The sequence below is a fragment of the Pteronotus mesoamericanus genome, unplaced genomic scaffold (assembly GCF_021234165.1).
Source record: "Pteronotus mesoamericanus isolate MK-2021 breed Mesoamerican mustached bat unplaced genomic scaffold, CSHL_Meso_final scaffold_31, whole genome shotgun sequence".
Classification (NCBI taxonomy): Eukaryota; Metazoa; Chordata; class Mammalia; order Chiroptera; family Mormoopidae; genus Pteronotus; species Pteronotus mesoamericanus.
The window spans coordinates 16,903,074-16,930,027 of NW_026555312.1; the positions used below are offsets into that span (position 1 = coordinate 16,903,074).

Genomic DNA, 26,954 nt, shown 5'->3' on the forward strand with positions numbered 1-26,954 from the left:
TTATAATTACTTTTGTGGGTTGCAAAATAATTACTGTGGAGACAAATCTCTGTGTGCCAAAATAGAGGCAATTGTTCTAAAGTTCACATTGAAACAATAACAGAGGCAAGATGGCGAGGTCTTAGGTGGGGATTAGAAACCCAGCCCTTCTGTCAGAGGTGCCAGCCTGAAACCCACATGAAGGTCAGGGTGGGGCTGGGGACAGCAAAGATATTCCGCAATCCCAGTTCAGAGCAATGTTTCTTTTAACTTGATTTTCATTTAAAATGTGTCCCTCTGAGTCACTAGGACATCAAGTAGCCCTTTAAACAGACGGAAACTGCATTTCAGGTGAACCACATAGACATGGGATTTGGTTTTTTTCAAGTCCAAGATCAGATGTGGTGCTGACAGGAGGGATCTTCCAACCATAGGAAATTTGGTGTAGGGAAAGGTTGGCAAACACTTTTGATAAAGGCCAGAGAATATTTTATAAATTACTACATAAACATTGTAGGCCCGGAGGGCCTCTGTTGCAGCTCCTTGGCTCTGCAGGGGCGGTGCAAAGCCACCATGGCCAGCACCGTAATGACTGCGAGCGGTTGTGTTCCGGCAAAACTTGCATTATGCACACTGACACTTGAGTGTCCTGTAAGTGTCTTCTGTCATGAAATAGAATTCTTCTTTTGATTTAGCCAACCATTTGAAAGTGAAAAAAAAATTCTCAATGAGTGAAAACAGAGGGCTCTTGGGCTGCAGCATACCAACCCCTCATTTGGACAGGTTTTAAGCACCTCAGCAACATCCTCAGGGAAGAGAAGTAAGTTTATTTTACAGGTGGGAGAAACTCAGGACAGAGGTGACTCAAGTGCTAGCGCAGCACATCTGCGGTCCCTGAGGCTGCCTAATTCTAACCATATACACTCTCTGCCAGCTAACTTCTTTCACTTTTTAATAAATTGACAGCTTACTTGGGGGACTCATTTTTGCCCAAATTTTCATAAAAGAATCATTTTCAGATTTAATTAATTATTTTAAGAATTTAAACTTCATTAGCCAAAGGGGCTAGTCTTTCTTAAGGGTTCATATCTCAAAGGCATCCAGCTGTGGCTATGGAGGCGGAACCAGAGGGACAGCAAGGGACAGCAGCATGGTCAAGAGGCGGGAGAAGCCACAACTGCGCTGTTCTCTGACCCCTCTTCTCTAAAATGGGCACAATACTAATTCCAACTGTAAAAGGTTGTTCTGATAATTATAAGGAAATAGCACGGGAGTGTAATATAAATATATTTATGGAAGGTGTCTAAATTTTCTAAGCATAATGGCCTTCTTAAATGGGCTGAATTAACTCTCTTCTTGATTACCAACTCAGAACCTTCTGTTTTTCTTAAAAATCCTCCAGGGTGGCTATAATCCAAAACAAAGATAATAACAAGTATTGGAAAGGATAGATACAGATAGGGCTTTCATATACTCATTGCTGGTGGGAACTTACAATGGTGCAAGAAGTTTGATACAAATCTGGCAGTTCCTTAAATGGTTAAAAATGTTACCACAAGCTCCAGCAATTCTACTACTGGGCATACGTCCAAGAAAAATGAAAACATACAACCACACTAAAACTTGTACACAAACGCTACAGCAACATTATTTGTAATAGCCAAAAAGTAGAAACAACCCGAATATTTATCAACTGATTAATGAATACGCAAAATATATCATATCCATATAATGATTTGGCAATAAAAAGAAATGAAGTACTGATTTAAGCTACAGCATGGATGAACCGTGAAAACCTTGTGCTAAGTGAAAAAAGACAGGCACAGGATCATATGTAGTATGGGGCAAAAGTAGGTTTCCAGTTTTGAGTATGCAAAACACAGAATTTATTCTGTATTATTATTTATTAATTATTGTATTATTTTCCATACACACAACTGTAAACCTACCTTTGCCCCATCCTGTACTGCATGATTCTATTTATAAGAAATATCTAGAATAGGGAAGCCTTTAGAAACAAAAAAAAAAGTAGATTAGTGGTTACCTAGGGACAGCAGACATAAGAGAATTGGAAGGGATAGGTTAAGGGGAGCAGAGTTTCTTTTCAGAATAATGAAGATGTTCTCTCTGTGATGTGGTAATAGAGGCACAACTCTGTGAATATACTAAAAGTCATTGGATTGTAAAATTTAAATGGGCAAATTGTATGGCATGCGAATTACATCTCAATAAAGCAACTAAAACTCCAATGGTATTTTTCACAAAAACAGAAAAATGGAAAAAAATCCACCCCAAATTTGTGTAGAACCACAAAAGACCTAAATAGCCATTGCAATGTTGACAAGTGTCACACTTCTTGATTTCAAACTATACTACAAAGCTCTAATGAAGACGCTATGACCATGGCATAAACACAGACACACACATCAATGGAAGAGAAAAGACAGCCCCAAATAAACCCTGCATATATCGTCAATTAATTTACAACAAACGAGCCAAGAATACACAATGGGGAAGAGACAGTCACTTCAATAAATGGTGTAAGGACAACAGGAAAGCCACATGCAAAATAATGGAAATAGACCCCTATCTTACAACTCACAAAAATCAACTAAAAATGGATTAAAGACTTGATTGTAAGTACTAAAACCATAAAACTCCTAGAAGAAAACATAGGTGGTAAGCTCCCTGACAAGAGTCTTAGAAATGAGTTTTTGGACTTGGCACCAAAAGCAAAAGCAACAAAGCAAAAATAAACAGGTGGGACTCCATCAAACTAAACAGTTTCTGCATCCCCCCAAAAACCATCAACAAAATGAAAAGGCAACATACCAAATTGGAAAAAAAAGTTCTCAAATCATATATATGATAAGTGATTAATATCAGAAATATATAAAGAATTCATACAACTCAAGGGTAAAAAACAATCTGATTAAAAAATGGACAGAGGATCTGAATAATGCTTCTCCAAAGAAGACATCCCAACGGGCAACATGAGATGGTGCCCAACCTCACTAACTGTCAAGCAAATGCAAACCAAAGCCACAGTGAGAGATCACCTCACACCTGTTAGCATAACTATTATCAAAAAGACAAGAAATAACAAGTGTTGACAGGATGTGGGTAAAGAGAACCCTTGAGCACTGTTGGTGGGAATGTAAATTGGTGTAGCCAATATGGAAACTGGCATAGAGATTGAAGAAAAATTAAAATTAGAAGTATCATATGCTGCAGCAGCCCTCACACTTCTGGGTATATATCCAAAGGAAATGAAAACAGGACGGTGAAGAGATATCTGCATGCCTTTGTTCATTGCAGCACTGTTCACCATAGCCAAAACATGGAAACAGCCCAAGTGTCTACCCGTGGGTGAATGGAATGGAATATTATTCAGCCATGAGAAGGAAGGAAATCCTGCCATTTGCAACACCATGGATGGAGCTTCACAGCATTATACTAAGTGAAATAAGCCAAAGAAAAACAAATACTGCATGGTATCACTTATATGTGGAAGCTAAAAAAACAAGAAAGAAAAAGTCAAACTCATAGAAACACAGAGAAGAAAAATGGTTGCCAGAGACTGGGGTGGGGGCAGGGAAAATAGGGAGAGGTTGGTAAAAGGGAACCAACTTTCAGCTATAAGAAGAATGAGGTTTGAGGACCTAAAGTAAACATGATGACTATATTTGATAACACTATGCTATATAATTGAAATTTGCTTCAAAGAGAGTGGAACTTAAATGTCCTCACCAAAATAAAAATAAAAAAATAAATATGAAAGTTAATGGATGTGTTAATTAACTAGATTGGGGGGGATCCCTTCACAATATATACGTAGATCAAATGGTCATTACGTACGCTTTAAATATCTTACATTTTTATCAGTTATACCTCAACAAAGCTGAAACTGAAAAACCAAAACAATAACTAGCCTTGGCTGGTGTGGCTCAGTTGATTGGAGCTTCATCCTGTAAACCAAATGGTGGTGGGTTTGATTCACGGTCAGGACATGCATGAGAAGGCAACCCATGTTTCTTTCTTACTTCAATGTGTGTATGTGTCTCCCTACCCCTCTTTCTCTCTCCCTTCTTCTCTCTCTAAGGCAATAAAATAATGTCCTCAGGTGAGGGTTAAAAAAAAAACAACAAAAAGAAAAAAATTAAAGTTACTTAAAAATTCCTCCATAGAATCTTGTTTCCCACCATGGAGCAAATCCCACCTCCTCAGCATGGTGTCTAAAGCCCTTCATGATCCACCTGTACCCGTTCTTCCAGGCCCCTTTCCTCTCCTTCCCAGGCTTATATGTTCTACCCCAGTCTACAAAACTACTGTCCTTGGAGTCACTATAATAAATGGATACATATTAATCAAATAGATTAATCATTAATAAATTAACATGTGTATTCATATGTTGAACACATTTTTAAATGTCTAATAGTCAAGAAACTGAAAATACAGCAGTGAAGAGGAGACAGCAAAGACCCTTGCCTTGAGCGGTTTACATTTGATGCCCTCCTCAGGCCTCCTAACCTTTGTCTGCACATGCTCGTCACCCTGCCCAGTGACTCCCTCAGGCATCTTTGCCAGCCCAAACCTATCCTCCCATCACAATTTAGCTCAAGTGCCATCTCCTCCCACACGACCTCCCTGACTTTCTCTCTCAAGGAGATGGAGTCTCTACCTGCGTGTCCATAGCACCCTGAGCCTGCCTCCTCTATACACAGGAAATATGTTCCAAGACCCCCAGTGGATGCCTGAAATGGCAGATCCTAGCGGACCTATGTATGATAGGTTTATCATACATAACCTATGATAAAGTTTAATTTATAAAGTAGGCACAGTAAGAGATTAAGAACAATAACTAATAATAACATGGAATAATTATAACAGTATACTGTAATAAAAGTTATGTGAATGTGGTTGCGCGCTCTCTCTCTCTCTCTCTCTCTCTCTCTCTGTCTCTCTTGCTCCCTTTGACAGCCAATCTGATGAAGGACACAGCTAACTAATTAGCAGGCAGGGAGCATATACAGCGTAGAGACAATGGATAAAGGAATGATTCACGTCTCGGGTGTGATACAGCAGCAGGACACGAGATTTCATCACACTATTCAGAATGGCATGGAATTTAAAACTTATGAATTGCTTTCTCCTGGAATTTTCCATTTAATATTTTCAGACTATGTTTGACTGTGGGTAAGGAAACTGTGGATAACGGGGAACTATTGTATTAGATATGTTCCTTCCTAGACTGCAAGTTTCTCGAAGGGCAGGAACTCATCTTTTATCTCTGTATTTACACATCAAGTTCAGTGTAGGCATCAGTGCTTCTTGTGTAAGTAAATGAATGACCATGTTCTACCCTTCCTCTGGCCTTAGACACTGAAGTAGTAAAACTATAAAAACAACCAGCACATTATTTCTTTCATATGGTATACTGGTTGAGTGTTTCCCAAGCAGAAAATCTCTATTTTCTTTCATTTCTTTCCCAACCTAACAACTAGATTCTTGTTTAGCTCCTGGTTCTCTTACACAGAGCTTTGCAACTTTTGCCCCTCTGCTCTTCTCTTTTCTCCCTTATCAACTGTTTGGGTTCCAGGGAAGCACATCGCTTCTCCTACCCCTTGTTTTCTGGCCTTCAGCTGGCTCCCCTTTATCTCATTGCTTTCATCACAACTGCTTACTTGTCATTGACCTTGAAGCCTTTGAAGGTGACTCCTAGCTAGCTCTCCATGTTCCCTCCTTTCAGACACATGTTTAAACTCTAAATGCCTGCTGAAGTTCCAAAAGTTCTTACTTCATATTAATTAACAAACTCTAGAAATGAATGGGGCTAGGAGACAAATTTTGGTTCCTCCACCTCCCAAAAACATTTTATGTATATATTTTATCTATTAAGCTTTTAAAATCTCCTATAGACATATTGGTATATTTTAAGCTATAGATTTTACAAATATTTTTAACATTTCTTCTCCTGAACTAAGTGAGTATTTACAGATGTTGTCTGTAAAGTGTCAGAAAGATATTAGAATGGAAGGGGAAATTACTAGTAAAATTACATACGAGTTCAAAGTTAATAAGGCAAACTGACTGAATTGCTGGTGCTTGAAAGTGCTACTGGGCCTCTTTATGGATCTGTAACAGAATAGAAGAATCCTGTTTTTTTGACACTTTCTGTTCAAGGTCTTGAAAGGTGCTTCCTTGTGCTGTGAGTGGCTGTGGCACCTGGGCCCTTTCTCTTGCCTGGTCCCTGACTAGGCGCTGCCAGCAACACCATCACACAAAAACACTTGAATTTACTTCATCATAATACAGGAGTGGGGAGAATGTGGGTGATGAGTCTATAGGGGTCCATTATCCTCATCTGTATACTTCTGGCATAGATGTAAACTTTTCCTCTTTTTTTTTTAAGGTAACTTGATCACACCACCTCTGCTTAAGAACCCGTGGGCCACCTTTGGTGATCACTGGATGAAATCTGAACTCTTTCATACGGTGTGCCAGGATCTGCCCTGGCCAGGTGGCTCAGTTGGTTGCAGCATTGTCCCACACACCAAAAGTTAGCCGAAGTTCGAATCCTGGTCAGGGCACATACCTAGGTTGTGGGTTCAATCCCCAGTCAGGGCACATACAGGAGGTAACTGAATGATGTTTCTCTCTCACATCAATGTCTGTCGGTCTGTCTGTCTGTCTCTCTCCCCCTTCCTCACTTTCTAAAATCAATAAACATATCCTTGAGTGAGGATTAAAAAAATTGTACTAGGATTTTTCTGATCTCTCTCTTGCCCAGGTGGGACCAACCACTCTCTCTACTTTCTGTCTCTAAAATAACACTTTTCTTTCTAAAACACTTTCAACTTTCATGCATGTATTTGTCTATCTCCCTGTACTACAGTGTAAGGTCTTTGAGAGCAAAGACCACACTATCCTAGTGCTATTTATATTCTCAATGTTTAATGTGGCACATAAAAAATGCTTCACAAATATATTACTGGAAAAAAGAATGAATTGCCCCAACATATGTTTCCAGACTAATTCAAGTTATTTTCCCCCATATTCTGCAAATTCTACCTGCTGAATTTATACTTTTCCCCAAGCAAACCATGCTCCTTTACAGTTTAAATGGTCTGTGTATGGTGTTTTCCTTACAGAAATGCCCTTCCCTTTTTATTTGGAAAAACTCCTCTATTAGGTTCCAGCCCAAATATCCCCTCCTCTGGAAAGCCCTCCTACCTTACTCACATAATTATGGCCTCCTCCAATAATTTAGCAGTTTATTTTCCTGTTACTCTCACTAAAACACAAATTCTTCAAGGGCTTTGACTGGATGTTGTACCTCTTGTTATCTACCCTTAAGCTGAGACGGCTCTGTGCACAAAAGCTGCTAATTTTACAAAGAAACGTAAGAGAATCAACAGCTCAGTTGTTTGAGTGCACAACGCTTTGATAAAATTGCAAGAGCACAACTTCATTAGAACCTCCCTGCTGTGTACACCCCTTGCCGACATCCTGCTAAGCCCTTCTTCACTTTTCTTCCCTACTGTCTGAGCAAGGGCCTTTCTTTTCAGGGTCCCACACAATCTCTACGCTCTGCCCAAGTCAGAGCTTTTCCAGGCTTTCCTGATCTTAAGAAAGCAGTTTCGTGCCTCTGTCCTTTGCCTCAGGCCAAGTCCTCCATCCCTGTCCCTTTGACTGTGTCATATCTTCAGACCATGTAGTTACAATCCTCCAGTAACAACTTCCTCCAGCTATTAATCTTTCCTCTTCCTGCCTTGCCTGTTTTTTGATTACTCAACTGATCAAAAACTGCTTAGTCAGTGTCTCTATATATATCTATATATCCTTTTATCTAGAACAAACTGGTCATGATTGTTGAAACTTTAAAACAAACAAATAAACGAAAAAGACATTTGACTTGTGCCATGTTGAAGGGGCTCTTCCGCAGTTTCACTTTTGCTTCATTTGTTTTACTAGACATAGTAAAAACTGTAACTGTTAAAGTAGAGTAGAATAGGGTGCTTTCACCTTGAACCCAATCCAAGGAAGTTTGATTCCAGAAGAGGCGAAGCAGCACATTATAGCAGGAGGAAAAACCCAGCACAAAATTGGACTTGGCAGTAACAATACAAATGAGAGTAATCACAGCTAATATTTCTCCAGCACTTTCTCTTGCCAGGCTAAGTGCTTTGTACCAATTATCTCATTTAATCCTCACAACTCCATGCAGTAAATAAGGCGATGGTATCCTAACGTCACCCAGCTAGCAAGTGGACGAGCCATGATTTGAAACAGGCGGTGAGATTCCACGACCCAGCTCTGGGCCTTCATCAAGGGACAGGTTCTATCAGCAGCCCTGATGCCAAAAGGTGCTTGGACCTTTCGGGATTGCTCACCTAATCGACATGCACCTCAATTTTCTCATCTGCAAAATGAGGGATTTCACCCACAAAAATTCATAAAGGATTCTCTTTTAAAAGGCTGTCCTGCCGATGAACCCTATAGTCAGAGTAACAGAGAAGTATTATGACAAATTGTCATTCCAAAAATTCATATTGGAATATATTAGAAAAGATGTTAAATATTTCTATCCTCAAAACAAAATTTGGAAATTCATCTAGTGGGTCAATAAGTTAGTACATTTGTATAGGACTATTTAAAGAATAGAAAAAATATTTAGCAAAATAAAGATAATCTTCAAATATTGATGAATTATGTGCAATAAGCACTGAGTAGCAACTGCAATACATATATCTTGTTTCTGAACTTATTTATCATTTGATTATTATGTTAGTTAAGTTCTCTAGAAGCGATTTGCAATTTGAGTCTTTTCTATCAGGAGAGCTGCTATTTTAAAGGAAATACGTGCTGCTATAGAAAAGAGGCTTCAAAATATTTCTAAAAACTGTTTTAAAGCTGTTAATATGTTTTATTTCTGTTAAAAGTAATTGAAATTAAATCTTAAAATGTAATTATTAATGCTATTATCATTCTTATGACAATTTATCACTATTAAAGACTCAAAAGGATTTCAAATGAGAATAGAAAATATATATATAATTATATACAGAAATAACTGGCTTTCTAGAATAGATTTCTCCCTTAAGTTGATTTTAGTTATTTGTAAATTAAATTATATTCTCCTATTAACTTCTAATATGTTTAGTGATGATTTAACTATGTCTCTTCTAGTTTTACAATGTACATAATTTCTAATCTACTTAGCTAAAAATTTCTCTCCCTCTACTCCTACCGATGACAGCCTCTTTACCTGTAGGTAAAGCAGATAAAAATAATTAAGTATACTAGGAAATCCTGTAATTCATTCTAATTCTGTATCCTAATAAACCTGGCTTATCAAACCTACACAACTATAGAACACACTAACACAACACACTACCAAATTTTCTACATTAAATGTAGGTGCCATTAAAAAAAATACTTGATAGTAGGTGGAAAGCACCTTGCTTTTAAAGACATGTAAACAAGGATTTGAATCTTTGATGTAGCCTCTACTTGTTCCATAGCCTTTGGCATTGAAGTGCTATATATGCTCGTTTTCTCATCTGAAAATGGCTTCAGTGTTAAACCAAAAGAGTAGAGATAAAGTAAATGTAAGCTACCTTTGGCCATTAATGGTGAACTGTATTCTACAACTTCTTAAAAATTACTTAAGCCCTGACGTGTATGATCAGCTGCTTGGGCATCATTCTGCAAAGCGAAAGGTCACCACTTTGATTCCTGATCCTGACCGGGCACACGCTGGGTTGGGGGCCTGGGCCCTGTCAGGGAGCGAGTGAGAGGCAATCGAGGGATGTTTCTCCCCCTCTCTTTCTCCCTCCCTTCCCTTCTCTCTAGGAATGAATAAATAAATAATTTAAATAATTACTTAATAAAAGGTCAGCAAAGCATCTTTAATACTATTTAGTGGATATCGGGAACTTGAAAAAAAATACTCCTAAGTAAAACAGCACTTGCTAAAATGTAATTTCCCCTTTTATATCCACTCAACCATCCAGAAATATTTTTCCTTTTAGACTTCATTCTACATCAGCTAAATACTTTAAATTATAGATTGTCTTTAAAGTGCAAGTTAGTAAAATATGCCCTACCTATATTTAAAATACCTGCCATTTCTACATACAAAGAAATTGAGAATGAGAGAAACTCTATAAAATGTTAGCTGTATACAATTTCAAGTGAGGCTTTCCTACTGGGCCAGAATTTTTACTGTTGCCACTCAATGGCCTCCTAGGTGCTATATGAGGAGCCAAACACCTTGATGGAGCTGGACCCAATGTAGGTGTGCCCCACCATAAGAAACATACTTTTCTATGGCGCCTCACCAAACCTGTTCGCATTACCACAATCTTTACCACACGTTTCCTTTAAAATTGTGGGCTTTCCTGATACACAGAAAAGATGATTCAACTTAAAAATCACTTCTAGAGAACTTATCTAACGGAACATCCACTCGTGACAAACTATCATTACAAGGTCAACGCTTGCAGGGAGTAAAATTTATTTGAACTTCCTTTCCTTTTACAATGGGCAGTGCTGTGTTGGGCTCTGGCAGTAAAAAACAGAAGGGTTAAACTCCTGACCTCATTCTATTTCAGTGACTAAATGAGCACAGCACCCATTCGGAAGGGAGGATTCACAGTGTGGTGTTAGGCAAAAAGGGAGGTGCCACAACCTGAGGTCTCCCCTGCCAGAATCCTTCGGAATTAAATACTTAAGTCATATCAGATGATATAGGAACATCCATAGATAGGTTCTGGAGTGTCTGAGACTGCAGAGATGATGCAAGCAGAAATGCGTGCTGCAGGCTAAAGCATGCCTGCTTCCATTAACAGTGCACACCAACATGTTTGCCAGTGATCACGTTTGTAATTACATACATAAACACTTATCCTTGGGTGTAGACATAGACCCTTCCTTATTGTACCAACAGTTAGAGATTCTAATTTACATAAACTCCCAAGGTTGTGAAAGCAGTAGCCCATGTGGGAAGCAATTCTGTCAACAGAGTGATTCATTTAATAAATATTTCAGCCCACATCTCATGCTCTATTACATTTTATGGTAAAAGTCTGGCTTTGGATCATCCCATTAATCCATTTATATTCCATAGGTGTCAGCAGCTTATATCATAATCAAAGGACCAAACACACATCAGTAAATGTATGCTTCTCAAAAACGAATATCCTCTCCTAAGCCTAACTGGAGCAGCATTAGTGTGTTTTGTGCACGCCTGCCTTCCTCCAGTGCAGCGCCAGTTTTCCTCTTGGATGCCTAGTGCCATTCTGCACAGGCTCTCTCTCTCAGTTTAATCAAAGAAAAAGTATAATTACACTAGCAGGACGCTAATTTTGAAAAGACATTAGCCAAGCCACAGTCACTTCATTATTCTGCACTTTAGAGGCCAGCAATGAACACGAGGGATCCTAAGTATAATTTGTTCTTTCAAAGGGAGCATGAGAACCCGCCTGGTTGATCAGAAAAATCTGTCTGCCCAAGCAGGTGCAAGCGTCGAGCGAGGCAGTGAGCTTTAGGCTGGCCAGTAGCTGATACTTCCTCTGCAAAATCTGCTGCCTAAAACTTTTCCGCGACCTTCCGTGGCCCTCCCGAGTCTGCTCAGTGAGCTGCTTCGCAACTGCCTGGAGGATCCTGCGAAATGTACCACCACGGAGGCGCGTTCACATCTGCAGAGGCTTCCGCCCGGTCCGCGCGGAGCTGTCCCTCTTTCTTGGCTCCGTCTGCTCCAGTCTCTGGCAGCCTGGCACCCTTTCGCCGCCCCACTTCAGATCGGATTCCGGGGAGCTACTTGGCTCGCACACGCTCCGAAAAAGCCTCTGCATTCCCCTCCCCCCACCTCCACATTTTGACCATTAGGCATCATTCCAAGAGGGGACAGCTGTGGCACTCCAAAAATCACGGCCATGTTTTACTCCGAACAGACACCATGCCACAACTCCACAAGTCCCCAGGGCGCTGGGAACTGTAGCCAAGGCCAAACAAACCACCTCTCCAAAGTGAACCCACATCTGTAACGCAGCCCAGGAAAGACGATATCCTATCACAACGCAAGGATGTGAGAACAGCTAAGAAGCCCACAAAGCTAAGAAAGCAGGTGCAACAATCCTTTTAAATCTAATAATGTTGCCCCTGACAAACACCCTAAAATCCCACCTTCCCGGGAGAAAACCCCAGATTTACCCCTTTCCAAACCCTCATTTCAAACGCCTCGTTTGGGGGATTATATTATATATTATATATTATATATAATCAGTGGTATATACACGGACGCAGTCCGGTTTGGCTCCCGGCAGCACTCAGCGAAGTGCCGGGCGGGCGGGCGGTGTCACGCCTGTGTGGAGGGCTGACGTGCCCGCAGCTCTCCAGGCAGCAGACTCCGGCGGAGCCCGCTAACTGGGGACCAGCAGAGCCACCTCCCCGCCTCCCGCGCTCGCCACCGCCCAGACGAGCCCCGGCACTCACCGTCCCGGGTGTCCTCCCCTCGACTGCAGTTGCTGCAAATGTGTTTGATCTCCTTGCCTAGTTGACAATGGATCACAAAGGACACGTTGTTGTTGTTGGGGGCGGGCTCCTTCAGGGGCTTCATCCTCAGCAAATAAAAAGCTTTCTTTTTGGGTCTCTGGGCGCCCGAGCCTGGCACCGCGCCCTCCCTGCAGCGCGGCGAGCGGAGCGCAAACCTCCCGGGCTCCGTGGCGAGCGTGGGCTCCGCCATCGGGCCCCTGGACGCCCCGGGCCGGGCTTTGCTCCGGACCACGCGCGCTGCCACTCGCGCCCGGCCGCCTGGCCAGCATGCCCCCGCCCCGCCCCAAACCGGCGTCTCTACAGCAGCTCGACCACTGTGGGGCGGGTCGGGGAAAGCCGCGGAAAGGGTCTTGACCCCGCTGACCTCGCTGCCCGAGCCAATCCGAATTCCTCCGCTGGAGGAGGGTTTCCGGAGGGTACTACGCGGTCCTACCTGAGCCTCACGTGCACATCTCCCCTAGCCACCCCACCCCTCCGAAAACCTGAGCCCCAGCAATTGGAGCCTGCAGGTTTTGCAGCTACCTTCACTTTCTCTGGGGCTCCAGGGCAGAACGCCAGCCTCCCCCGCCCCTTTTCTTTCAGCCTCCAGCGGCCAAATGAAAGCAGGACATACCACACACAGAAGGCAGCTGCGCTGGGAGCCCTTGGGGTGCCAGCGCCTTTCCTGGGCCAGAAGGAACAAGTGACCATTCTCTGGTGGATCTAACCCGCAGTCCTTGACACTCGGTGGAGCCCGCAACCTGTTACAATGTAACTGATGTTTTCACCCTCAACAGAAATTTCCCAGGCGGAAGGGGACCGTATACCACTGTCACTAAAACTTTGAGTATTGGACCAGAAAAGGCCGCATTTGGTATACCAAAACTCAGAACCAACAACTTGCAACTTCGGGATCCCCGTGAATCTGAGAATTCCCCAGCTGTTTAGCAAAGTGAATAAGGCTCAGCGAGGCAGTGACGTCCATGGCCCCATAATAATAACAGCTACAAGTTACCAAGCCTTTTCTGTTCTGCACTTCAAAAAAATCGCACTATGTCCATACAATAATCCTGACTCAGGTATTGTGAATCCTACATTATTACCCTTTAAAGGCTAAGATTTAGAGAAGCCTCATACCGCAATCACCTTGGGTGCTTATTTTAAAAATAAAGAGTTTGGGGCCCCAAACCCTCAGATTCTGGTTTAGTAGTAGGTTAGCTTAGGGGCCAGGAATTCACAGCTTCAACATAACCTCCCCACTGACTTTAATGAAAAACTTAAGTGGGGAAATAGTTGTTTGCAGCCAGGTGTGTCTGACTCTGCGCCTGTCTCCCCACTCCCTGGGATCCACTCCCTGGGATCCACAATTCCTGCCCACCTCCCCGCCCACTGAAATAGTGTCGGTTAGAGGATGCACTATCGCTACCTGTTGTTTCCAGAAACTTCCCCAGAGTTAATTACATAATACCCTGTGACTGAGACTTCCACAAAAGGCAGGTCACTAGTAGTCTTTCCTCCAACTGGGCAAATTTCACATGCGTTGCTCACCTCACGGGTAAAAGCACCAACAATTCACTGGGGATGTTAAATTCTGTGTTATAATATGCTTTTAATCATTCCAATTCTACCATCCGTCATTTATAGTACTTATCATCTGCAAAATGTTCTGCCCAAATCAGCACATTCAGAGTTTCGTTTTCCTACTGTAGTTAGGAATATCTGGTGTCCAGCAAACCATAGCCTGCTTTAGGACGTATCAGGAGCTGAAGTGGAATCTAAGAGTTGGACTTGTGCTCTCTTTAATTAGATCACAACCAAGTCTCTCCTGGTGCCCACCAGGGCCTTCAGGGACCACTCTCTCCTTGCTGGAGGGATCAGCCAAACAAGCTACAGGTAAATCTCACTGTATCTGCTCATATCAGACTCATGTTGCTTGTTCCCTAGCTAATTAATATCCTTATCTTAGAGATAGCAAAGGACCCATTTGTTATCCTAGTGGAGTGTGTGAGGAAATTTATCACATTGTGTTATAAGCAAACATGTATTATTCTCTTTTTCTAATCCTCAGGTGTCTCCCCCAAACTCTGTTACCTCTTAACTTCCTTCTGCATTACATCTTTTCTTCAATGACTTTTTTTTTTAATTGCATGCCTACTCTCTGACTTGCAGGTCAGAATACTGGGCCTGCATAAAGCCTGTATGGTTTTATTAAAACAACTGAGCCCGCAGCAATCTTTTATTCACTCACCAAATACTAAACCAGACCTAAGGGCTCTGGGTATCTCTCTTAATGGGCCAAGTGGCATCATAGCATAGAGGACACTGACACAACCACCAGCTTAGGCTCCATATTAAAGGAAATGCCCCACAATCGTGGGGGCTCTTTACTAACATTAAGTATGTAAAAAGACTAAGGTGTACCTTCAGAGAGCTATTTCCTTGTTAGGTGATCCATCTTCCTAAGCTGTCTTCCCTGAGTTTACAGCTTTTAACTGTGTGTCCAATATAATATTCACTAGCCACACATAGCTATTTACACTTGAATTAATTAAAATTAAATGAAATTAAATTTCACTTCCTGAGTTGACCTGGCCATGGGTCAAGTGCCCTTAGTCACATGTATCAGCTGGCTAGTATGTTAGACAGGGTGGCTGATAGAACATTTCCATTGTTTCCAAAAGTTCTGTTCGACCATGCTGCTCTTGAAAGATGTATGAATGTGTGTGTCTCAGGCTGAATTTGGAAGGTGAGAACTGTTATCTCCTATTCTTACAACAGAAGGTGGATGGGGAGGGGACCTGGGTGGGAGGAATGTACAGTAGTGCTGGCAGCAGTTTGGAAGATGGTGGGTGAGTCCAGTAGGTTCCAGCACCACCTTTCCTCTGATCTTCAGTGGGCAGCTGGGCAGATGCACACATAAATCTTGCATTTTGTTCTTGACCCTGCTCTGTACCCTGAACGTTACCTCAGTGAAGACTCCTTCGGATACCCATTGCTAGAACGTCCCTATAAGCTCTCGATGCTGAGAGATGTCTTGCACAGAGTCTGTGTTTGTCTCATCCTTTAAGACAAAACTATATTTATGAGCCCAGTATTATAACTAAGAAAAAAATATTGTGAGATTCTGTTTTGCACTTTTATTTTATTTTATTTTTTAAAGATTTCATTTATTTTTAGATACAGAGGGGAAGGGAGGGAGAAAGAGCGGAAGAGAAACATCAGTGAGACAATGAGATACCATTTCACGCCAGTCCGAATGGTCATCATAAATAAATCAACAAACAACAAGTGCTGGCAAGGTTGTGGATAAAAGGGAACCCTAGTGCACTGTTTGTGGGAATGCAGACTCATACAGCCACTGTGGAAAACAGTTTGGAATTTTCTCAAAAAGCTAAAAATGGAACTGCCTTTTGACCCAGTGATTCCACTGCTGGGATTATACCCTAAGAATCCCCAAACACCAATTCAAAAGAACCTATGCACCCCAATGTTCATAGCAGCACAATTTACAGTAGCCAAGTGTTGAAAGCAACTTAAGTGCCCATCACTAAATGAGTGGATCAAAAAATTATGGTATATTTACACAATGGAATACTATGCAGCAGAAGGAAAGAAAGAGCTACTACCCTTCATGACAGCATGGATGGAACTAGAGAGCATTATGCTAAGTGAAATAAGCCAGGGGGTGAAAGACAAATACCATATGATCTCACCTATAAGTGGAACCTAATCAACAAACAAACAAGCAAGGAAAATATAACCAGCAATATTGAAAGAAAAAAGAAACCAACAGGATCAAGAAGGAAGTGGTGGGTGGGGAAAGGGAAGGGGAGGGTCAAGTCAAGGAACATGTATAAAGGACCCCGGGACAAAGCCAAAGTGGGAAAGGATTGAGGGAAGGAGGTGAGGGAGAGGGGCAGGGGAAAGTGGTGGCGGGAAGGTGGAGACAAATGTATTTGAACAATAAAAAAATTAAAAACTATACAAAAAAAGAAAGAAACATCGGTGAGAGAGAAATTCCTCTCACAACGTACCCTGACCGGGGACTGAACCTGCAACACAGGCATGTACCCTGACTAGAAATTGACTGGCCATCTTTCTCATTGCAGGATGACATCCAATGAACTGAGCCACACCAGTCAGGGATGTTTTCACTTTTAAAAGACATAGGGAAATATGAAAAGGAAGGGCAGTCCAAAACATTCTATCACTTGTAACAGGGAGCTCAACACCAGGCCTACATAGCTTGCATGGAATTTTTACCCAATGATCTAAATGGGAAAGAGACCCTGTGATCCCTTTTAGTGTCATTTAGCTGCATGGCAATCTCATTCCCATCCCTTCTTTAGGACACACTTAAACTGTAGGACTCTCTTCTTGAAATTTGTTGGAGACATAAGACCTTGTTACTCCAAGTGTTAGCCCATAGACCAGGAGATCCTGGTTCCATGGGACCTTGGAAGAAATGGAGCATTTCAAGCTGTATTCCAGAGTCTGCATTTTATCAAGACCACTGGGTGATTTAGAAGCACATGAGGTTTGAGAAGGACATCCTGGCAATCAGAGCAATCGTAGTACTAAGTGCCCACCAATGGAACGCACAGTTTGTTCTGAAGTAAATAATAAATAGGACCCCTCATCTCACACAACTTAAAATATAAAAGAGAGGGTTCAGGCCTGGCTGGCGAGGCTCAGTGGATTGAGCACCAACCCGTGAACCAAAAGGTCACCAGTTCAATTCCTGGGCAGGACACATGCCTGGGTTGTGAGGCAGGTCCCCAGTTGAGGGTGTGGGAGAGGCAAGTGATCAATGTTTCTCTTACGTATTGATATTCCTCTTCCTCTCTTTCTCTCTCCTTTCCTCTCTCTCTAAAAATAAATAAATCAAAACTTTAAAAAAAGAGAGAGAGAGGATCCACTCAATGAAAGGACATATAAGAATAACCAAACACACCCAGCTGAAAACATGTGTGCAAATTCATAATCAGGAGCAGCCATGGAGAAATGTGCATTTAATATCCGAATGGGAGCCTTGCGCGGTGGGACTTCTTAGTGGCTGATGCAGAAGAGATGGAGTCGATGAAGGGGGGATTCACTGGGGAAGTTAACTGAAGCATGAGGAGGGGAACTGAGGACTGGTGATTGTGGCGGTGGCTGTGTGGGGGGGACGCGAGCTCTTAGGCTGGATGGAGTTCAGGGCAGAGAACGGCCAAGATGGTCACTAGCCTAGTAGGGCTGTTATACCCAGCAGGACAGTGACTGAAAATTGGGCTTTGCAGAGGACACCACTGTTTTGACGATAGGAAGACAACAGCAGACCTTAAAATCCCCCAAGTCCGAATGTGAGAAACGGTGTGCAATTAACTTGGAACTAAGATTCGGTTCTGCCTTCTGCTTGTCTATGCCCTACCCTACTTTAAGTGCTCAACAGTGGTTAGGCTTAAAGGAAGTCAAAAACAAAGTTAAGAGTAGAAATTTGGAAATGCTCAGATAAGTGCTTTAACTCTTATGAAAAAGAGTAGAAATACAAAATATTAATGTCGGTATAAGGCAAAGCAGTGGAACCACTTAAGAGATGATAATCATACTTACATCAATATCACTACACATATTTAAGTAAATATTTTAAAAATATTTTTCTTCCTCAATATGTTTTTTTGATTTACCCTCAAGCTATCCATTACATTTCCTTCCTGCTTCTGTGTCCATTCTTGATCCTATCCTCTCTGTAGGGGATTGAATGACTCTCTACCTCCTCCATATCAAATCCCTGGAACATGTGAATATGACTTTATTTGGGAAAAGTTTCTTTGCAGATGTAATTAAGTTAAGGGTGGACTACCTGGGTGGTCCCTAAATCCAATTGACAGGTGTTCTTATACAAGACACACGAAGGAGAAGACAGACAAGAGAGGAGGAGGCAATGTGAAGATGGAGGCAGAGGCTAAGTGATGAAGCCACAGGAAGATGGCAAGGAATGGAATCTCCCCAAGAGCCTCTGGAAGGATTTCAGTCCTGCCAACACCTTCAACTTGGACTTTTTCCTCCAGGCATGTGAGAGGATAAATATCTTGTTCTCAGCCACTAAGTTTGTGGTAATTTGTTATAGCGGCCCTAGAAAATTAATATAAGGGGGAACCCCCACGAAATGGAATTATTTTCTGGAGCATCGGCCCCTTGTAGCACAAGCTTCCCCTGCTGGGTGAGTGTTCTAGGAACCTATCTGTATCAGTGTACCAGCTGGCATTGTTGTGAGAGGCTGCATTCAGCTTCAGTGAATTGTTTTTGAAGACTTTCAATAGGTTTGCCCATTTCACGATGGGTGATTTATGACCACACCATGCTGAGTGTTTAGTTTTATACCAAAAAACAGCATGATCCCCATTCCCTACCCTCTATTTACCTGATCTCACCCTGAGTGACATTTTTGTTTTCCTGGATTTAAAAAGTCCTCAAAGAGAAATGTTTTGCCAATGTGGAAGAGGTAAAACAAAAAACAGCAGAAGCACTAAAAGGCATCAAAATCAACAAGTTCAAGAGCTGTTTTGAGCAGTGGGAAAAAGTCTTGATAGGTGTATTGCATCAAATGAAGAGTACTTTGAAGGTGACTGAAGTTTAAACATATAAGAATACACACATAATTTTTAATAAATAAATTCCCATTTTCTTGGATCCCCTCACACACTCCCTAAGTACTAACATGTTATATTTCTAGTATAATAATAACATCTATTTGTCTCTAAGTTTGATGTAAATATGTAATATGTTAAAGCCAGAACTGTAAGCTGATGTACAAAGCACAGAGTTTTAAGTTACTTCCAAATGGTTCACAAATGCAGAATTGGGCCACACCGCTGCTACATGTGTGTATGCTGTTTTTTGTACAGATGCTGGAATAGAAGTGTGGATCGGAATGGAAGTAGACTGTCATTAAGAGGGGGATGATGCTTCCAGGCTTTTTTTTTTTTTAATTATACATTTAGGATACTGCATTTATACCCTGACAAGGAGACATGAGCAGACCTTGCTGTGAGAGACCAGTGAAGAAAAGTCTTGAGGCAACTCAGGAGTGTGTGAGTAGGGGTCCTATGCAGTCCTTGTGCCCTGGTACAGCTGTATAGATGGTTTATTGCTGGTGTCTGCTCTAACAGGTTGAGTATTGTCTCTGATTCTTGCAAGTCTGTTTATTAAATATTTTGAATGTCACTCCTGCAGCTATCTGTTAGAAAGCAACTGCACAATTGGCAAGCTTTGTTATCCTAAAAGAATGGCTTTCTACCAGTGTGTTTTTCTTTAAACTGTCTTGGAGCCTATAGCAAGTTTTTTTGGCCTTAGTTTAATCCAATCCGGCTGATTTGGGGTCAGAGCCAGGGAAAGGTCAGTGGGCAGTAGGTTTGAAGACACAATGTCACACCACTGATTTTAGAATTTGAGTTGTTAAAAATATAGTTGAGACATCTAAATGATGTAAGCATTTTTTTTCTCTTTTTGTGGGTTTGTTTTGCAAAAGGTTTGTTTTCTTCTCCCTAAAATTTTGTGTAGAAAGCAATTTTACTTCTAGATGTGTGATAATTATACTTAGTGAGGGATCGTTGTGTGCAGATTGTTTTTGCAAACACCTAGAAGAGAGCAACCTGATGAGAAGGGAGGATTGGAAGCATTTAGACAAAACAGGTGAAGAAAGAGGTGATGGAGGGAAAGCCGGCAGGAGTAAACTCCTGCAGTTCCGTGATTGCAGAGTTGTCTTGGACGTTTCTTTCTCTTCCTGCATGGACAGAAAGAGGGATGATGTGGTCTAATTCTTAAGCTCTAATGAGATGATCTTGTCCATAACAGGCCATGCTGTCAGAGTGAATGCAGTTTTTGTGACTGCATTGGAAGGAAGGTCAGGACTGGTAGGAAATTTCTGCAAGGTCTCATTATGTCAGGCATCTTTAAAGTCTGTATTGCTAATAGCCAAGGGAATCAGGCACTTCTGCACATATCCAGGAAAAGAGAGAGGCTAGATTAGATAGATGTTGAGCATTGTTAAAGATCAGTAAATGAGATATGTGTTGTTCTGAAGTAGTTTCTTTACATTTTTCTCCAAGTGATGTAATTTCATTTAAATGAGATTTATAGACTTATAAACATAGCGTTATTTTTTGTTTTTAAAACAGGTTACCTTGGGTTGATTTAGACACTTCAGGATATATATCTCATAGAAATAAAACATTAGAACATAAAGATCTTATTAAATGTGATTATATAGCCATAAAATAAAATAAAGTCTACCAATAAAGAAAAGACTGCATAAATTGCGGCATATTTATAGCATGGTGCCACTAAAAATAATGAGTTACATATAAACACAATGGCTTAGAAGATTTTCCACAATGTATTGTTAATGAGAACATTGAGATTCAAAGAACTGACTATAATTTGATTTTGTTTTTGAAAGACAAATATTGTAAGCATTAATATTGTCCTCCAAATATTTCCGATTTGCTATCTTCAGGTCCATAGTAGGATTGCAGTTGGTACAATCCTCAATTGCAGTTTGAGGGTGGATAGAACCGCATGATCAGTTCTGATCTGTGAGGGAGGAGCTGACGTTCAAGACAGTGGCTCTGCTTCCTTCTGGGTCACAGAGTGAGTTGAACCTACCTGGTGACTCACAAGGTTCATGGAGTATGAAAAGTCAACTTGTGTTGTTTTAAGCTACTGAAATTTTGGAGTTGATGTTACTAAATATTAATCTAGCCTATCAAGACTAATCCAGCAATGACAAATATGCATATGTATGTGTATATATTTAAATGTTATATTTAGTCATCACAATAACACCCATAGGATGGAACTATTATTTCCATTTTATGCTTCAGGAAACAGAAGGTCAACAAAATTAAATAAATTTCCCAGGTTACACAATTTGCATTTCATCAACTCTAAATCTGAGCCAAAATATGTTCAACAGCAAAGTGCACCTTTCCTTCTCCAACTGTCCCATTGACATGCGGAGGGCTGCCAGGTGGTTTTTCTTCAGAGGACCCTCAGTACTACTTTGGGGCAGCAGTATACGGCAACATGAAATACAATTAAGAAAGGTTATCAGACTTCAGGCACAGGACACAGAAACCTTGCCTGCCATGCACAGCAGAGCCGCTGGTGGTAGAGAACAGGGTGCACAGGTTCTTATCCATGATTTATATTGGTAGATTCCTGCCCTTTCAATCTTGAAAAGAGGCTGCAGTTGATACTCACTGATGTTATCCTTTCAGGGCTAAGACTGTGTCTAAGTGTGGAGAGCCCTTTAACAAAAGCTGTCGATCAGCTAATGATAATTGGCCATTAGCACAGAATCACAATTGTATTTGTACACAGCACGTGCAGAAACAAGTTAACAGGATAATGTAACATTGGCGAGAAGCACAAACTGGCCATTTTTCCAAGTGTGAGAACTTTAGTTATACGTGAACCTTAATGTATGTGTGTTAGAGGAGGGGGTGGCTGTGAGTAGCCAGCTTTGGGGAGATTTTAAGTGGGTATCACAGGTGTAAAAATGTGTGACATGCAAATTATTTCTTCCGTGGAAAAAAAGATGGTCTTATTCACTGAGGAGCACATTACATTATGCTCTAAGACTTGTAAAATGAATGATCAAAGGAGTATCTCTTCTTCTAACAAGCCAGGCTGTATGCCTCTTCCCAACACTCCAGAATCTTGTGATCTGCTGAGCTTCTAAAACAGATTTTTACAATAGAGAAACTGTGCTGAAGAAGGATTATATTTATTTTTATACACTAAATGTCAATAAGCTTTTCCTCTGAGACACCTCTTGTACTCATACAAATTATTGTAACAGCAGTTTGTGGCGATCTTACATGTAAAAGGAAGGTTATTTACAGGACTCGAAGGTTAAATGAAAAAGCTAAGAGAGATCATAGAGTGTGCTGTTGTAATTTAAGACCAGAGGACTAGATACGCGTGTTATGTAGATAAGGATATACTCTAAAAACCCATTTTGGGTAACAGTGATGAGTTCACAGAGGCAGCTGATCCACTGTAGGGGGGAAGTAGGGAGAGATATCCCTAGGTGAGTTGGTGAGCTTCCATGTGTCAGAGACACCCTGCTGTTTTTTTAAAGAATAATAGATTAAATATTTTAATTTATATATTTATTTATAAAGTATAATTACACATTAACAAACACCTTTAAATGAAGTGTTCTTTAATATTATACAGTTTATGTATATGTTATATGTTTAACTAAAAAAAATGATCATTTAATCCTCACAAATTCCAAGATGTGAGGGGTTCTGGCCACCACCTGACCAGGAAGAAGCCGGAGAGATGAAGGAAGTGGCACAGAGCTGTACGGTGCAGGCGAGGCAGGGCCCAGATCTGACACGGACGCCAGCCACGTTCAGGGACACACTCACTCTCACGACATCATGCTGCTATCCAGAAACTTGCCCCTGGGAAAGAGGCTCTAGTGAAGATAAAAATATCTTTCCAAGCCAATGCAGGAAGAGATTCCTGGGGGACTTTCTGAAGTGGAAGGGAAAACCCAGTTGTTAGGGCTACCCATTTACACCGCAAGTCAGTCTACCTTTCCATTTTATAAATTTTTTAAAAAGGATTGAAGTACATATCCTTTCACTCCCAACTCTTATAAGTAGTTTATTTTTTTAAAACGTGCTTTTTTTTCTTGAACCTCATCAGGTAGAAAAAGAGAATTCTTAAACTTTGACAAAATAATCAATTCTTAGGAAATGTATGAGTTATGATTTTTAAAATGAAGGAAACATTCAGTGTATGGGCACTAAATCAACATATCTTTGTATTTTACCAAACCTAATGAATAGAAACTATTTAAATGAAATACTGAAAAGACTTTAAATATGAGAAATGCCTTTTCCAGACTCCCTTTCTCTTCCTTTCCCAAAGTTGACGGTAAGTCCTGCGAGGGGGGGGGGGACCTGCAGCCCCCCCGGTCAGCATTCTCTGATTTCAGTCAGACAACCATGACCTTCCAAGCCAGCACCCCCCCCCAAAACAATGTTAATACTTTAAAGGAAAGAAGCCTTTTACTCTTCCTAATCCTAATCTCAACTTTACCTCAAAAATAAAACATTCCTATTTTGCTTATAAGAGAAGGTGCAGACATTGCTTGATAGCCTGCCTAGATCTGATGTTCCAAAGTTAAAAGGTCACAGACATGCTCAGCGGCATTAGTGCACATGAATTACAAGCATTGCTCATAAAGCTTTCTTACTAATATGCTCATGAGCCCATACAGGACGTACTAGTGTGCTTGTATGTTAGGATCTGCTAATTTTTCTTAAATGGTGCATATTAAATCAACTGTGAGTTGTTCAGAACATTTTATGCACAGTTTGGGAACTATTACCCATCATTATATTCATTTAGAATAACCTCCCAAGGCAGGCATTGCAAAACTAACCTTCGTTTTTGACAGTTGTACACAACCAACCAATAGCTGACATCGCTTCAATCTTAACATACTTCCAAACAGAGACAGGCTTTTTCATTGTGTTACTGTGTTGAAGGCATAAGAGTAACATGGGAAACAAACAAAAATCATAGGAAATGTTTTCTGCTTACATTTTTCCTCAGATTTCCTTAACTTGTAAATAACAAGAGATAGAGATATTTCCACAGGTACAATAGTATTGAAATAAAGAGAGTTGAGCTATTTTTCTATGAATAATATTCACAACTAACAATGAAAGCAGGCAGACATGCATATAATGCTTTGTAGTGTTTGCTGGCATTTTACCAGGTCAAGAAAGCAATTGGATGGCTGAGTTAATATAGCAAGCATTTTTCCTTTACTGTCGTATTTGCTAAAAGAGATGAACAATGTGCTGCTTGTGTTCTCCAAATGACCTTTGCTCAGAACTGTATAAAACAGGGCAAAGATCTGTAAGTCAGGACAGAAAGGATCTATTATGTGCAAATGTACAGTTTTGGGTGTTAATTGCAAATAAAACATAAGTTTGGTACCATAAAGAGGCTGCCCAGCCCTAGCTGCGTACCTCAGTGGGCTGGAGCATCACCCTGGTACACCAGGGCTGCTGGTTCCATCCCAGTAGGGGGCACATACAAGGATCAACAAATGAAGGCATGAATGGGTGGAACAACAGCTCAATGTTTCTCTCTCTCCTTTTTCCTCTCTCTCTCTGAAACTCAATAAATATTTTTTTAATAGACTGCCCAGAACTACTCAGATCACCAATTGTTGAAGAAATGGATGAATGAATCCAAAAATCTTCATCTTCAAATCCAGATTGCGGCTACTCTCCACGCTATTCACCTGTCAGTGTCACCTGGACCAAAATCTCAGGTTGTGGCAGTCTCACAAATGAGGGGAATTCTTCATGGACATTCTAAATGTCTTTAGGCTCAAGTATGACATGAGGGATCAGGAAACACAAAATTTTCAAACTAAAGTGAGAAAGAGGAGAGAAGACCAGAAACGAGAGCACTTCCCCAAAGTGAGGGCACATTCTTTATTGGATTTCACTTTACAGGCTGCCTGGATTGATCGATCTCTATCTATCTATCTATCTATCTATCTATCTATCTACCTATCTATCTATCTACCTACCTATCTATCTATCATCTATCTAATAATATAGATCTATCTATAGAGAGAGAGATGGTGCTTAATAAATTACAAATTATTACATCTATGTATATCACAGTATTACTTCCACCAGTGAACAACTTCTCTGGACACAGTCTTCCCCTGTTTCTTTCAAAAATCTTTTCTAAAAACCAATTTTTCCAGAAAGCTAATTGAGTTAACTTGGAAGGCAAAGATAAAAACGTCCAGATTTGTTTGCCTTCAAGGTGATCAATATATTCTTTGGTGAATAAAAAGAGGGGATTGGACTAGTAGATGATTGTTAAGGCCTTTCCAAAAATGCAATTTTTTGACTCTAATAGATGTTTAATTGCAATGATTGGAAGAGTGTCTCAAGGAGGAAAGACCCACAGAGGACTGACCGTATTGGAAGAGGAAGTTGACTCTGGGTAGAAGCAAGAGCTGTCAGTGAGCATTTTGCCTTTCTAAGATACAAATCTTGACCTACAGCTACAAGAGGCTTTATCTTCGACTACCTTGCACATGTCCTACCACTCTGTGGTTAGCTACTCCAGGTGACTCCCAGTTCCCGTAATCCTACACTTACCATGCTTCCCACAAGCTATTTCCTCAACTGTAAGAACTTCCCCTTTTCTCTCCCAGGAGCCTCTTTCTCATTCTTCATATCACAGCATTAAGAGCACCATCTTGGAAGGCTGTCTCCCTTGGGACACTTGGACAGACAGAGCTACCTGCTCAGCCCTCAGTGCCACCTTGAAACCTAGTACAAGATGAACATTTATTGTAACAGCCAATAAATGTTAACTTTTTAATTATGATATATTTCAAAGATACAGTCAATGACAGTAAATACTGTACTATTTATGTGTGCATTGATTCAGGTTTTAAAGTGTTAATGTTGTATCCTAATTGTTTTATTCTTTTAAACAATATAAAGAAATAAAAGTTACAGATATAGCCAAAGACTACCAATCCTTTATTTTCCCATGCCTTTTCCCAGAATTAACTACTATCCTGAAGTTGATGTTTGTGTATCCTATCTATGTTTTTATACTTTTACCATATATGTACATGTTTGCAAGCATTATATAATATTGCTCTGTGGGTTTCAAAGACACATAAGTGGTATGCATTTTAAGAATCATTTTGTAATAGTCTACATTTAATTCAGCATGTTTTAAGATTACTGCATGTTGATCTAGTCCATTCATATCTCCTCTTCTGTTAGTATTCCAATATAGGATTCTATAACAACTTCTTTATACATTCCCTTGTGGAGGGTATTTAGTTGGTGTCTAAGTCTTTGGCAATTACAAACAATCCTTTGATGAGCATCCTAATAAATTCCCTTTTGTATTTTTATACAATTGTTTCTCTGTAGAAAATAACTAAAATTGGAATAGCTGTGTCATAAGATACACACATTTTTAGCTTAACAAGACTTTGACAGTTTCCAAAGTGATTGCATCAATGCCCATTTCATCAACAGTGTGAAGTTCCCTTTCCACCTTGTCATCACGTGGTATCACCAATATTTTCATTTGTTTTTCAGTATGCTAGGAGTGATTTAATTGCCATAGCCTGATTACCTGCTAGAAATTCAGACTTTCTCTTCTGAAAGTTGCCACTCATATTTTCGTCCATTTTTATCAATTTTTTATGTGTTGTTCTGTTTTTGGACTTTTAAGAAATTTTATCCTGTGATGAGATGATACAACTTTCACCTATATTCTGTCTTAAAAGTGTCAAAGTTTGCTTTGCATATTTAGGCCATTAATCCACCTAGGATTTATTTTTATATATGATGTGAGCTAGAAATCCATTT

General features: G+C 40.6%; 1 protein-coding gene across 5 annotated transcripts in view; it reads right to left on the reverse strand.

Annotated features, from left to right (window-relative positions):
• The window catches only part of PHACTR1 (phosphatase and actin regulator 1), a 514,659-nt gene that overhangs the window by 233,111 nt on the left and 254,594 nt on the right, over nt 1–26,954 (reverse strand). The window contains exons 1-2 of one of the 5 annotated variants that reach the window (XM_054591890.1): nt 13,060–13,105; nt 12,478–12,534 (exon numbers count right to left, since the gene is read on the reverse strand). The exons of 3 other annotated variants lie outside the window; for them this stretch is intronic. Coding sequence is in view for 1 of the 2 variants with exons in the window: in XM_054591888.1 (XP_054447863.1) it covers nt 12,478–12,727 (250 nt within the window). In the remaining variant the exon portion in view is untranslated. Of the gene's footprint in view, nt 1–12,477; nt 12,728–13,059; nt 13,106–26,954 lie in introns of those variants that run through there. One more of the 5 variants, XM_054591888.1, reaches the window with a different exon arrangement.